This window comes from Diceros bicornis, chromosome 12 (assembly GCF_020826845.1).
Source record: "Diceros bicornis minor isolate mBicDic1 chromosome 12, mDicBic1.mat.cur, whole genome shotgun sequence".
Classification (NCBI taxonomy): Eukaryota; Metazoa; Chordata; class Mammalia; order Perissodactyla; family Rhinocerotidae; genus Diceros; species Diceros bicornis.
In genome coordinates this window covers 23,139,239-23,152,850 of record NC_080751.1, presented here as the reverse complement: position 1 = coordinate 23,152,850, position 13,612 = coordinate 23,139,239, and the positions used below count along the sequence as shown (strand labels likewise).

The window sequence follows — 13,612 nt, the reverse complement described above, 5'->3', positions numbered from 1 at the left end:
GCTTGCATTTTTAGTTATTGTTATTCACCTATATTGTCCCCTAGTCTCTCTATAAGGATGTGATTTCCCAGATCGCCAGAGTACAGGAGGTCTCCCCAAATTCTCTGTCTCCATGCTCTGACTACCTTTGGGATAGCCCCTCATGTCTACTGTTTGTGTATACTATGGCTTGAATCTTTCCTAGATACCCCCATTAATTGTTACTCCCCTCTAACAGGTCTTGGAATAAGCAGACATAAAAATGGAAAGTTGAACACATCCCCCTCCCTGCAAACACGTACATGAGTGCTTGTTTAGGTTGTAAAGAAATTGGATGACTCATTCAGACTTCTTCTGGTGTGGAGTAAGTAGTCCATTAAGAAAATGAAGAGGGCCAGCCCCATGGCTTAGCGGTTGGGTGCGCGCGCTCCGCTGCTGGCTGCCCGGGTTCAGATCCCGGGCACGCACCAACGCACCGCTTCTCCGGCCATGCTGAGGCCGCGTCCCACATACAGCAACTAGAAGGATGTGCGGCTGTGACATACAACTATATACTGGGGCTTTGGGGGGAAAAATAAATAAATAAAATTATTAAAAAAAAAAGAAAATGAAGAAACATTTATTGAGATTGCTGTGCCAGGCACAGTTTTAAAGTAGCTCATCTATCCCTTTTTTTTTCCTGTTAAGTGGGAATAGCTATTTAAAGTCCATATTTTCTATGTAAAAAAAAGTAGATTTATCTAAGTCAAATATAATACAGTCACATTTCAGTTAATGACAGGGATACATTCTGAGAAAGGCGTTGTTAGGCGATTTCGTCATTGTGCGAACTTCATAGAGTGTAATTACACAAACCTAGATGGTATAGCCTACTACACAGCTAGGCGATATAGTACTAATCTTATGAGACCACCATCATAGATGCGGTCCATGGTTGACCAAAACATCGTTATGCGGCGCATGACTGTATGTAAATTCATTATACAAATCATATTTCAATTAACAATACTTCAATTAACAAATTTTACCGAGTTGGCCTAGACGCATAAGAATTTTCTGGTAAGTTTCGGGTCTCCTCCATACTGGCTGGTTGGCATTCTTGGCTGAAACTTGGGAGCAGTGCCACTCTCTTAGGTTTCTGAAGGGTGAGTTGGGCCAGAGCTCAGACCAGCTGAAGCAGAATGTGCAGCCCAAGTTCTTTCCGTCAATTGGAGACACAGTTTTGAGAAATATGGAAATGTTTATAGTCTGGGAGGCTGATAGAGCCTGTTGCACCTAGCAGGAAAGAGAGAGAGAGTACCTTACCAAGGTGTGATAGGAAGAAAAACTACTTACTGTGTTGTTGGTTTGGTTACAAAGTTCCTGATTCAGATCTTTGTATTTGCCTTAACATCCGAGTTTGAAATAGACCTTGACCCAATAAAATAGTTCATTTTTCAAATAATGAAAAGTTTTAGAAAAAGCAATAGGTTAACCACGAATAGAGTCTCCTAAAAAGAAACATCATAGATGATTCTTTAAAAATAAAGTATTACAGGGGCCAGCCTGGTGACGTAGCGGTTAAGTGCACCCGCTCCACTGCGGCAGCCCAGGGTTCACAGGTTCGGATCCCGGGCGCACGCTGATGCACCCTTTGTCAAGCCATGCAGTGGTGGCGTCCCATATAAAGTAGAGGAGGATGGGCACGGATGTTAGCCCAGGGCCAATCTTCCTCAGCAAAAAGAAGAGGATTGGCATTGGATGTTAGCTCAGGGCTAATCTTTCTCACGAAAAAGTATTATGGGAATGTAAAATGGTATAGCACTCTGGAAAATAGTTTGGCAGTTTTTTTACAAAACTAAACATGCACTTACCATAGGCCAGTATTCACACTCTTGGGCGTTTATCCCAGAGAGATGAGAACTTATGTTCACACAAAAAACCTGTACATAAATGTTCTTAGCATCTTTATTATATATACTATTTAAATATATTATTAGTATATATATTATTTAATGCAGTATATATATTATTTATAATAATAAAATACAGGAAATAACCCATATGTCCTTCAGTTGGTGAATGGTTGAACAAACTGTTATATCTATACAGTGGAATACTACTCAGCAATAAAAATTATTGACCTATTGATAACATGCAATAACCAGCATGGACCTTAAGCACGTTATACTCAGTAAAAAAAGTCAACCTCAAAAAAATTACATACTGTATGATTTCATTTAAAACTCTTGAAATGAAAAAACTATGGCGATAGAGAACAGATTAGTGGTTGCCTAGGGACAGGGATGGGGTGAGTGGGGGCAGTTCTGTATCTTGGTAGTGGTGGTAGTTACACAGATCTGTACATGGGATAAAATTGAACAGAACTATACACAAGCACAAATGAATGCAAGTTGTTTTTTTTTTAATGGTGAAAACTGAATAAAGTGTGTAGTCTAGTTAGTAGTAATGTACCAGCAAGGTTAATTTCCAGTTTTGCTATTGTCCTAGAGCTATATAAGATGTCACCATTAGGGGGAGCTGGGTGAAGGGTGCACAGGACTCTACTATTTTTGCAACTTTCTTTTAGTCTATTATTATTTCAAAATAAAAAGTTAAAAAAATAAGGTATGTTGTACACCCGTCTTCATGGAAGCATTATTCATAATAGCCAAAAGGTGGAAGCAACCCAACTGTCCATCGACAGATGATAGTATATACATACAGTAGAATGATGAACCTCAAAAAGGATGAAATTCTAACACATGCTACAACATGTATGAACCTTGAGAACATTATGCTAAGTGAAATAAAGCAGTCACAAAAGGACAACTGCTATGATTCCACTTATGTGAGGTACCTAAAGTAGTCAGATTCACAGAGACAGAAAGTAGAATGGTGGTTGCAGGAGCTGAGGGGGAAGGGGAATGGGAAGTTACTGTTCAATGGGTACAGAAGATATTTTGATATTTTGGAAGCTAAGTTCTAGAGATGGATGGTGGTGATGGTTGCACAACAATGTGAATATATTTAATACCACTAAACTGTATACTTAAAAATAGTTAAATTTTGTGTTATATATATTTTGCCACAATTAAAAAAATAAGGCATTATTACTGTATAAGTAATACATGTTTATTATAAAACATGCATATTTAAATGCAAACGTAAGTCTCCTTGAATGCTTTTTTTGTGTGTGTGAGAAAGATCAGTCCTGAGCTAACATCCGTCGCCAATCCACCTCTTTTTGCTGAGAAAGACTGGCCCTGAGCTAACATCTGTGCCCATCTTCCTCTACTTTATATGGGACGCCGCCACAGCATGGCCTGACAAGCGGTGCATCGGTGCGCGCCTGGGATGCGCCTGCGGTGGCCTGGGCCACCGCAGCGGAGCGTGCGCACTTAACCACTACGCCACGGGGCCGGCCCCTCCTTGAATGCTTTTAATTTTTTTTCACTTTTCATTTTGAAAAGATCACCAACTTATAAAAAGTTGCAAGTTCATTACAAATAAGGTTTTTTTCTGGAACAGTTTGAAACTGTTACCAAGCTGATGTCCCATCTCTTCCAGGTATTTTAGTGTGTATTTCCTACAGCCAAGGACCAAGCACATTCTCTTACATAACCACAATACTACCATCAAAATCAAGAAATTAGCATCAATACATTGCTGTTGTCTAGTCCTTGGACTCTATTCAAGTTTCACAGTTGTCCCAATAATGACTTTTATAGAAAGGGGAGCCAGTTGAGAATCAAGTCTTGCATTTGCTTGTCATATCTCTTTAGTCATCTTTAATCTGGAATAGTTCTTCAGTTTTTCTTTAACTTTCATGACATTGATACTTTTGAAGATTACAGGCCAGTTGTTTTGTGACTGTCTCTCAATTTGAGTTTGTCTGAACTTTCCTCATGAATCAATTCAGGTTATGTATTTTTGGCAGGAATATTCCAGAAGTGATCCTGTGTTCTTCTCATTGTATCTTGTCAGGTGATGCATGATTTCTATATTCCCATTATTAATGATGTTCACTTTGATCACTTGATTAAGTGTCAGGCTTCACCACTGTAGACTTACACGTTTTCCCTTTATAATTAAGTATGCTGTGGGAAGGTATTTTGAAACTATGCAATATCTTGTTCCTTATCTAACTTTCAGTTTATTCACTTACATGTTTATATCTGAGGACTGATAATTTGTTATTTTATTCAGTGAATTATAATCCATTATTATCTGTATTTTGATGCTCAGGTTGTCCCCGATTTAACCAGTAGGAACCCATTCAAGCTAGCTTTTGCGTCCTTTTGACATGTTCCCATCATTATGAATGCTTTTAAATTAAAAAAAAAAAGAAATCATCATATTATTGGCTACATAGTATGCTACTGTAACAATATAGCATAATTTACTCAAATAATCTCTTTGGAGTTGTTTTACTGTTTTTGTAGAGTATAGCCAGATTGCCTTCTAGAAGCCTTGTAACAATTTACACACCCACCGGCAGTATGTGTGTGCAAGTGTCCCTTTCTCCACACTCTCGTTAATGATCAGAGGGTATTTTTAAAAAATAGGAACATCATAATTACAAGGAAACTGTTAGAGATCAGATTAGCCTGTACAATAAACATTAGAAGGAGTAATCTTTGTCTAGTTATCTCTAGACAAAGAAAGAAAATAGGGTTTATATGTGTCTTTTACTATTTTTTTCCTTTTCTCTTTAAATCAGCATCCTAGAGAAGGTATCTCAGAACTAAAGCAGTTACTTCCTTCTTTATGATACTGATTTTGTGAGGAAGACAATTTAAAGCAGATATATTACGATGTAGTCTTTTACTTTTCTCATGACTTGCTCATTTCTTTCAAATAACTCTCGGTGCTGACCAGTCATTGACCTCAAAGATCCTTTTCAAAATTCTGAAGTCATTCTCTACTAACCAGCTGTATGACCTTTGGGCAAGTTGCTCACCAGTAGGCCTCATTTTCCTAATTTCTAAATTAAAATATATGGTTTCTAATGTACCTTCTCCCTAAAACTGGAAGATCTTATGAAAGTTTATTCTGAGAGTTGTAAGAAAGTGATTTTTTTTTAGCTTGCTAAACTGGTTGAGTTTTGTAGTAAACATTTCTTCATGTATCTAACTTGCCAACTGAATTGGAGAAAGTATCAATTCATTGTTTATGGGCTGGTTTTATTCTAGGACTTTGGTTGTTATTCCTCCCTTTGCTTTTATTGTTAAGTCTGTTTTGTGGCACTTTTGACTTAGTACAGAGGAACAGAATAACCCAGAGACATAGATTCCATGTAAGTATTAAAATGTAAGAAATATTAAGAATATAAGAAAAGAAGATATCATCAACTAATGGATATGGGAAAGATTATTCAATAAGTGGGATTGTGATAATTGCTTGACTATTTAGAAAAAAAATTCACTTAGACCCTTGCTTTAGATCATGCACCAAAATAAGTTCTAGATGTACTAAAAATTAAAAGGAAAAAAAGGAAAAACCACTCTAAAAGTAGAAGAAAATAAAAGTGAATATGATAGCAGAGTAATGAAGAAAATTACTAATGAAAAGATCAATTGATTTGACTTTTCAAAAATTAACTTGGGAAAACAATTTGGCAGTTTCTTATCAAGTTAAACATACACTTACCATGTGACCCAGCATTCTCACTCCTAGGTATTTATCTTAGAGATATGAAGACTCATGTTCACATTACAGTCTGTACACAAATGTTCATAGCAGCTTCATTTGTAATTGTAAAATACGGGAAATAACCCAAATGTCCTACAGAGAGTGAATGGAGAAACCAACTGTGGCACATCTATACAGTGGAATACTGCTTAGCAATAAAAAGGAATGAACTGTTGATACATGCAGAAACATGGATGGATCTCAAGGGCATTAAACTGAGTGAAAAAAGCCAACTTCAAAAGGTTACATATTGTATGATTCCATTTACCTAGCACTCTCGAAGTAGCAAAATTATAAAGAATAGATCAGTGGTTGCCAAGAGTTAGGGTTTAGGGAAGGGTGTGACTGTTAAGGGGTAACACAAGAAAGTTTCTTTATATTGATGAATATTATTGAACTATTTTTGCAACAGTTCTTATCCCAATTGTAGTGATGGTTACTCGAATCTAATCTACACATGTGATAAAATTTCATAGAACTACACACACACAAAGAAAAAACTGGTGAAATCTAAACTAGGTCTGTAGCTGAGTTAATACTGTTATCCTGATGTCAGTTTCCTGGTTTGATCGTGTATTATTATTTACCATATTATTGGAGAAAACTGGGTGGAATGTACATGAGAACGCTCTGTACTATTTTTGCAACTTCTTGTGAGTCCCTAAATGATTTCAAAATTGAAAGTTATAGAAAATTAACTTAAACTGTGGTCCATACTGACAATGGAATATTATTCAGTGCTATAAAGAAATGAGCTAGCAAGAAAAGACATGGAGGAACCTTAGATGCATATTACTAAGGGAGGAAAGCCAGTCATACAATATGTAGCCTACATACTATATTTTCTAACTATATGACATTCTGGAAAAGGCAAAACTATGGAGACAGTAAAAAGATCAGTGGTTATCAGGGGCAGGGGAGAGTGAGGGATGAATAGATGGAACACAAGATTTTTAGGGCAGTGAAATTTTGTGTGATACTATATTGGTGGATACACGTCTTTATACATTTGTCCAAACCCATTGAATGTACAATACCAAGAATGAACCCTAATATAAACTGTGGACTTTAAGTAATAATGGTGTGTCAATGTAGGTTCATTAGTTGTAACAAATATACTACTCTGGTGGAGAATGTTCATAATAAAGGAGGCTCCACATGAATGGGGGTAAGGGACGTATGGGAAATCTCTATATCTTCTGCTCAGTTTTGCTATGAACCTAAAACTGCTCTAAAACATAAAGTCTATTAAAACAAAAAAATTATCTTGGGTCAGAAATAAACATTGAAAAGCAAAGTGAGAAAAATATTTGTAGCAGTTACTAAAGATAAAATTTTCATGTCTTTTATTTATAAAGAACCCATATAAATCCATAATGCAAGCCCTGAGTCCCCAGTGAACTGGGAAGAGCTTAAGAGAACAAGCAAGTGACCCAAGAGAGCATTTTGTAGATGTTCTTTTGTAAGTGTTTATTCAAAAATTTCTGGAATCCCCAAATTCAGTAATATACTACCAATACCCTTGGAAACATGCGCTAGAAGAGAGAATTTTTTTTTTTTTGCCATTATATTATAGCTGTGTAAAGTAATCCTACCTAAGAGAAAAATAGTTTAAAAGATACAAAACAGAGCACTGTAAATTTGCATTGTTTTGAGGTAGCTTTGAGAGAATTTTGAAAGACCTTGTTATATGTAATCTGTCCCCTCCAAAAAAAATCTTTTTTTTTTTTCAGGTGTAAATTAATTATTTGAAAGCAATTGAACAATGGAGCCAGACATCATTCGAATGTACTCTTCATCCCCACCGCCACTAGACAATGGAGCTGAGGATGATGATGATGATGAATTTGGGGAATTTGGTGGGTTTTCAGAAGTTAGCCCTTCTGGTGTGGGGTTTGTTGATTTTGATACACCAGGTTATACTCCTCCCAAGGAAGAATTTGTACCTTCAAACCATTTTATGCCAATTCATGATTTCTCAGAAAAAGTAGATAGCCTTACAAGCTTTAAGTCTATTAAAAATGATAATGATAAGGACATCACTGCTGAACTTTCCTCTCCTGTGAAAGGACAGTCTGATGTTTTACTTTCTACCACCAGCAAAGAAATAGTTTCATCTAAAATTTTAGGTACTTCCACTGAGGACATAGAAAGTCCAGGATATTTAAATAAAGTAGAGGAGCAGAGACAGAATGTTGGAACACCTGAAAGTTTCTCTCCAGGAGATTTTAGAACTGATACGAATGTTGTTCATCAAAACAAGCAGTTAGAGAGCTGCAATGGTGAAAAGCCTCCTTGTCTGGAGATTCTAACAAATGGATTTGCAGTATTGGAAACTGTAAATCCTCAGGGAATAGATGATCTGGACACTGTAGCTGATTCAAAAGGACGAAAGCCTCTTAGCACTCATAGTACTGAGTATAATTTAGACTGTGCCCCTAGTCCTGCTGAGGAATTTGCAGATTTTGCCACATTTTCCAAAAAGGAAAGGATACATCTAGAAGAAATAGGATGTGCAATTTTAAGTGAGAGAGAAGCACTAACCATTCAGGAAAACAATAAAATTAATAGAGTCAATGAACTGGATTCCGTAAAAGAATTGTCTTTGGGTAGAAGCTTTGACGATAAAGGAGACACTGATGGAGAGGATCAGGTTTGTCTTTCAGAAATAAGCATAATGAGTACCAGAGATTTCAGTACTGAAAAACAAGGCCTTCCAACATTGCAACAGGATGAATTTTTAGATTCAAGTGTTCAATCAAAGGCTTGGAGTTTGGTAGACTCAGCTGATGATTCAGAAGCCAGTAGGAGAGAACAATGTAAAACTGAGGAAAAACTTGATTTATTTACTTCTAAATGTGCTGATCTATGCATGGATTCTATTAAAACTTCTGATGCTGATGATGAAGTTCGTTCTTCCAAAGAAGAAAGCAGAAAGTTTACTGATTCCCAAAGCCCCAGCATTGATCCTACAGAAGAAAATGTTTTGGATGATTCTATAAGTATAAAAAATGGTGATAGTAGTAGCGACTTTGTGACTTGCAATGATACTAATGAGGATGATTTTGGTGACTTTGGCACAGCCAGTGGCACAACTCCACCTTTTGTTGCTGGTACTCAAGATTCAATGAGTGATGTCACTTTTGAAGAATCCTCAGAGCACTTTCCACATTTTAGTGAACCAGGTGATGACTTTGGAGAATTTGGGGATACGAATGCTGTTTCTTGCCAAGAGGAAGTTATATTTACCGAGTCAGACCTAAAGCAGACTTCTGATAGTTTATCAGAGGAATGTGAGTTGGCAAGACAGTCTACTGGGATAGGCACTGACCCTGTTTCAAAACTGAAAATTGGGCAAGAAGGTGAGTTTGGAGATTTTGATTCTGTGCCAAATATTCAAGATGACTGCACTGCTTTTCAAGACTCTGATGATTTTGCAGACTTCAGTTCAGCTGGTCCTAACCAAGCTGTAGATTGGAATGCTTTTGAGGATGGACAGAAAGATAGTTGCTCTTGGGCTGCTTTTGGAGACCAGCAGGCTACTGAATCTCATCATCGAAAGGAAGCCTGGCAGTCACATAGGACAGATGAAAAGATTGATACTCCAGGAACCCCCAAAACGCACAGTGTCCCTTTAGCAACTCCCAAAGGAGCAGTTGCTGGTGGCCATTTACAGGAAACAGCCACTTCAGTTCAGGTATTTACTAATTTTCTCTGTTTTGTGTAAGATATTAATTGCTGTGGAGGCTTCTAATTCAGCTTTTCAAAAAATGTTTTTAAATTGTGTCCCTGTTAAAGGAGTCTTTATGATATATATTGCTTCTTGCCTCATTTGTAGATTAATTAAATTTTTCACAACCGTTTGGTAAACTTTAAATAGACAGTTCTATAATAATGCTTGGTAAGATTTTTCTTTATCTCAGTGAGTTGCTTTAATATTTACAGAAATTCATCAACTTGGTTTTTTGATGAATATAAATACCACTTATGTAAAAATTCATTAATAAGCTAATTAACTATTCCAGTGAATCCTTCAGTTTTTACCTTTACAGTGATTTTAAAAGAAGGTTAAACTGAGATTTAGATGACTTTTTTTAAGATTCAGAAAATAATGTCTCAATTTTGTCTATTGAAGACCTAGGAAATTAAAGTACAGTTTCAACTGCAGGAGAGAACAAGTAGAATTTGAAATCTCAACCTGCGTTGAGAGGGAATTGAAGGACAGAAAAAGAATTTGAAAAAAGCAGATTTGGACCTCATAATTTAACAGCTACTAAAAGACCTGGGGTGAGGGTATGAGATAGATTTAGGTTAAGACCTAGAGCAAGCAACAGCCGTAGGTTGACTTATTGTGGCTGTATTTATTTGCTTATAATTTCTTGCAGATGTACATTTATGTTTACTCTTCTTGGGGAGTAGGTATGTCAAAGAGAATATTTTTACCCCCGAGCTCCTATACTTTGTCCTTTTCTGGTTCAGACTCTTTCAGAGAAGATTCATTAAGATTTATTTTGAGGGGCCGGCCCGGTGGCACAAGCGGTTAAGTGTGCACGCTCCGCTGCAGTGGCCCGAGGTTCACCAGTTCAGATCCTGGGCGTGCACCAACACACCGCTTGTCAAGCCATGCTGTGGCAGCGTCCCATATAAAGTGGAGGAAGATGGGCACGGATGTTAGCCCAGGGCCCGTCTTCCTCAGCAAAAAGAGAAGGATTGGCAGATGTTAGCTCAGGGCTGATCTTCCTCACAAAAAAAATAAATAAATAAAATAATTAAAAAAAAAAAAGATTTATTTTGACCTGTAGTAGCCCCTAGAGGTGCCGCTTGATATCCAGGTTGTTCCCAGTCCTGAGTTGTACCCTGTGCTAAATTTAACCTTTCCTCAACCCCAGGGATGTGGAAGAGAGCACTCCCTTGAAAATCACTGCTTTATTCTGACAGTTGATATATGTAACACTTGGTCCAGAGGCTTATTTTAAGGATACCTATAATAAAATCAGAATTTACGAACTCTACTTCTCCAGTTATCTTTTCTTCTAAGCAAACCATTTGCAATTGGAAGTATTTCCAAAGACTAAGTGTTTATTGAAATGGTTATACATCATTGCTTTGATACCTTTGATACATTAAGATATTGTGGAAATTATGTTATTACCAGTTGGTGTGCTCAGCTAATCACTTTTCATTTCACTTTGAGTGTCTCAATAGCTTAATTTACTAATTCAGTTATTACATGCTTTGGCTAATGTGTATTATTCCTGTGAAGTAACTTATTATTGAGGCAGAAACTTGCAATTTTAAACAAGGAGTGAACTAATTATAACCAGAAGACTGTTAGTTTTGACCTAATCCTTTCCCTATTTAGTTTTATCTTACTAGAGTATAGGGTGACAGTGATATTGGATGATCTTTAATTTATAGCCTTAGAATTTTTAACATCAATAATGAATTTTTAAAAGTACGACCACTTCAAGAAGGAATTTTTGTGGGGGCCAGCCCCATGGTGTAGTAGTTAAGTTCAGCGTGCTCCACTTTGGCGGCCTGGGTTCATGGGTTCAGATCCCAGGCATGGGCATACACACCACTCATCAAACCATGCTATGGCAGCGACCTACATATAAAGTGGAGGAAGATTGGCACAGGTGTTAGCTCAGGGCTAATCTTCCTCAAAGAAAAAAAGAGGAAGATTGGCAACAGATGTTAGCTCAGGGCTAATCTTCCTCAGCAAGAAAAAAAAAGGGGGAATTTTTTGCATCATACAAATTGATTGAAGTTATTTATATATAATTTGGTAACTAGACACAGGAAGTAATAAAGTATATGGGCTTTACGGAATCTTACAGATCTGAGTTTAAATCTTGACTCAGCCTCTTATAAGCTTTATGATTTTGGACAAGTTACTTCTGAACTCAGTTGTCTGTAAAAAGGAGATAAAATCTACTTCGAAGGACTTTTGTGAAGATAAAATGGCAGTAAACTTTAAAATGAATGAGAAAAATACTAAAAAGTAAGAATTTTGTAGTATGATTCTATTTTGTAAAAATAAAACAAAAACTGTAGATATGGCAAGATGCCTTAAGACTTCTTGAGATTTGTTTGGCTCAGTCCTCAGGCTTTTATTTTTGTTGAATGGGTTATGTAAAATGAGCAGAACTTGGAAATGGATGTTGGAAAGGAGAAACTGCTGGAAGGAGCTGGAGGAGAAGTTTGGAAGGAAGTCGAGGTAGGGAAATGTTACGGTAAGCCCTGCTGAGTAAGGGACTGAGTCGGAAGTGACTTTCATTCTTGTCCTGCTGTTGTGAAGGAGGCTTGTGGCTTGCAGTTTCTTCCTTTTCCGGAATCTGATGGAAAAGTACATTAATCTAGTCCTCTAGGAGATGATTAGATTTATTAATATTTTTCTTAAGATGTTTCTCCTAGTTGCTACAGTGTTGGAGACAGCACAAAAATCCTCACATGTTAATGACAGTAGTAAACGTTAGGTTTTTTAATGGTAAAACTTAAAATGATTTGTTCTTGTTGAATTTTACCTGGATGCAACAATTCTGCCCTGAATAGAGTGCCATCGAGTGGTTTTGTCCAAATTCTGCTTTGACAGAATGTTGTGTCTTTTAAAATTCAGAGCTCAGTTAATTCGATTAAACAAACATGAGGAACAATTCTTTGTTTTGTGAAGTGAGACAAATGGTGTAGTTGTCATTACAGATTTCTTCTACTTTTCACTATATTTGGTTTGTGACATTGTCCAGGTCCCTATTTTTTAGTACTTTCCTTTTTTTAGCCTACCAAAAGGATATCTTAACATTTTAATAAAATGTCTTCCCTGGGTCAAGAGACAATCATTTATTGCAGCTTTATTGCAAAAATTTGTTACTTAGGTAGGGAAAAGTCAACCAAGAAGAAATTTTTCAAATGTGTAAAATGTTCTTAGTCAAGCTAAGTCGCAGATGTGGGTCCAGCAGGCCTCAAAAGTTTCAGGCCTTGATATAAAAGCCATATATGACCATTTATTGAAAAATATTCTTCACTTCTGTGAATATTTTTTTCTGAGAACCCAGAGTTCAGTATATTTCATTCTCTTGTTTACAATCTTATAAATTGTGGAGAAAAGCAAGTAGTGGTATCTCTGTTGTACAAATTAGAAAGAGGTCAAAACTGTTCTTCACTTTTTGGGCCAAGATTTAAAACAAAACGACAACAAAAAAACAAAATCCTCCTTACTTTTAAAGCAGTCTTTTTTTCCAAAAGACCATTATGTGTATTATTTTAATAGTTTTTTTTATTCTTTTTTTAACCTGTTAATGTTCCAGGAAGGAACCTTGATTGAAATAGCCAAGATGACTTTTTCTTAGATGTATGGTAAAGGAGACAATGTCATAAGCACTGCATTTAACTCTGAGCTTTTGTAAAATTTTAAAAATATTGCTCTGGATGTTATTTGAGAATTTGGGTAACTGGTAAGTAATCTCTTTGTATTAATTGGCTATAGAAAAGGAAACTATGAGTCATTTTTTTCTTATTAGCCATCTAATTGATAATGCTACTGGGGAAGTGTTATTAGATGAAGATTTGTTTTGAGAGCTTTAAAAATTAAGTATCACAAAGAGGAAAAAGAACAGAATCACTAATACTTTAGCTTATGTTATTTTGAGACAAAGTTATTGGTTGGTTCACCAGGAAGTCAGCATTCTTAAACTGAATGTAACTAACCCTACATTTTCACCTTTGTTTATTTAATCATCTACCTAAGATTTGTGCAAGTTTTCCTTTCTGTAGGTGAACTTATGACTGAACACAGAAGTAAGCAACAAAATTAAGTGGTCAAAAGGTACAAACTTTCAGTTATAAAATAGATGAGTCCTGGGGATGTAATATACAGCATGGTGGATCTAGTTAATAATGCTGTATTGTATATTTGAAAGTTGCTGAGAGAGTAGATATTAAAAGTTCTCATCACAAGAAA

General features: G+C 36.4%; 1 protein-coding gene across 4 annotated transcripts in view; it reads left to right on the top strand.

The window, feature by feature from the left end:
* Positions 1 to 13,612, top strand: part of AFTPH (aftiphilin) — a 69,925-nt gene that overhangs the window by 21,992 nt on the left and 34,321 nt on the right. For 3 of the 4 annotated variants that reach the window (XM_058551092.1, XM_058551094.1, XM_058551095.1), the window contains exon 2: positions 7,386 to 9,349. In XM_058551092.1, coding sequence (XP_058407075.1) covers positions 7,418 to 9,349 — 1,932 coding nt within the window. In that variant the 5' untranslated portion in view covers positions 7,386 to 7,417. Of the gene's footprint in view, positions 1 to 5,153; positions 5,258 to 7,385; positions 9,350 to 13,612 lie in introns of all 4 variants that reach the window. The other variant, XM_058551093.1, reaches the window with a different exon arrangement.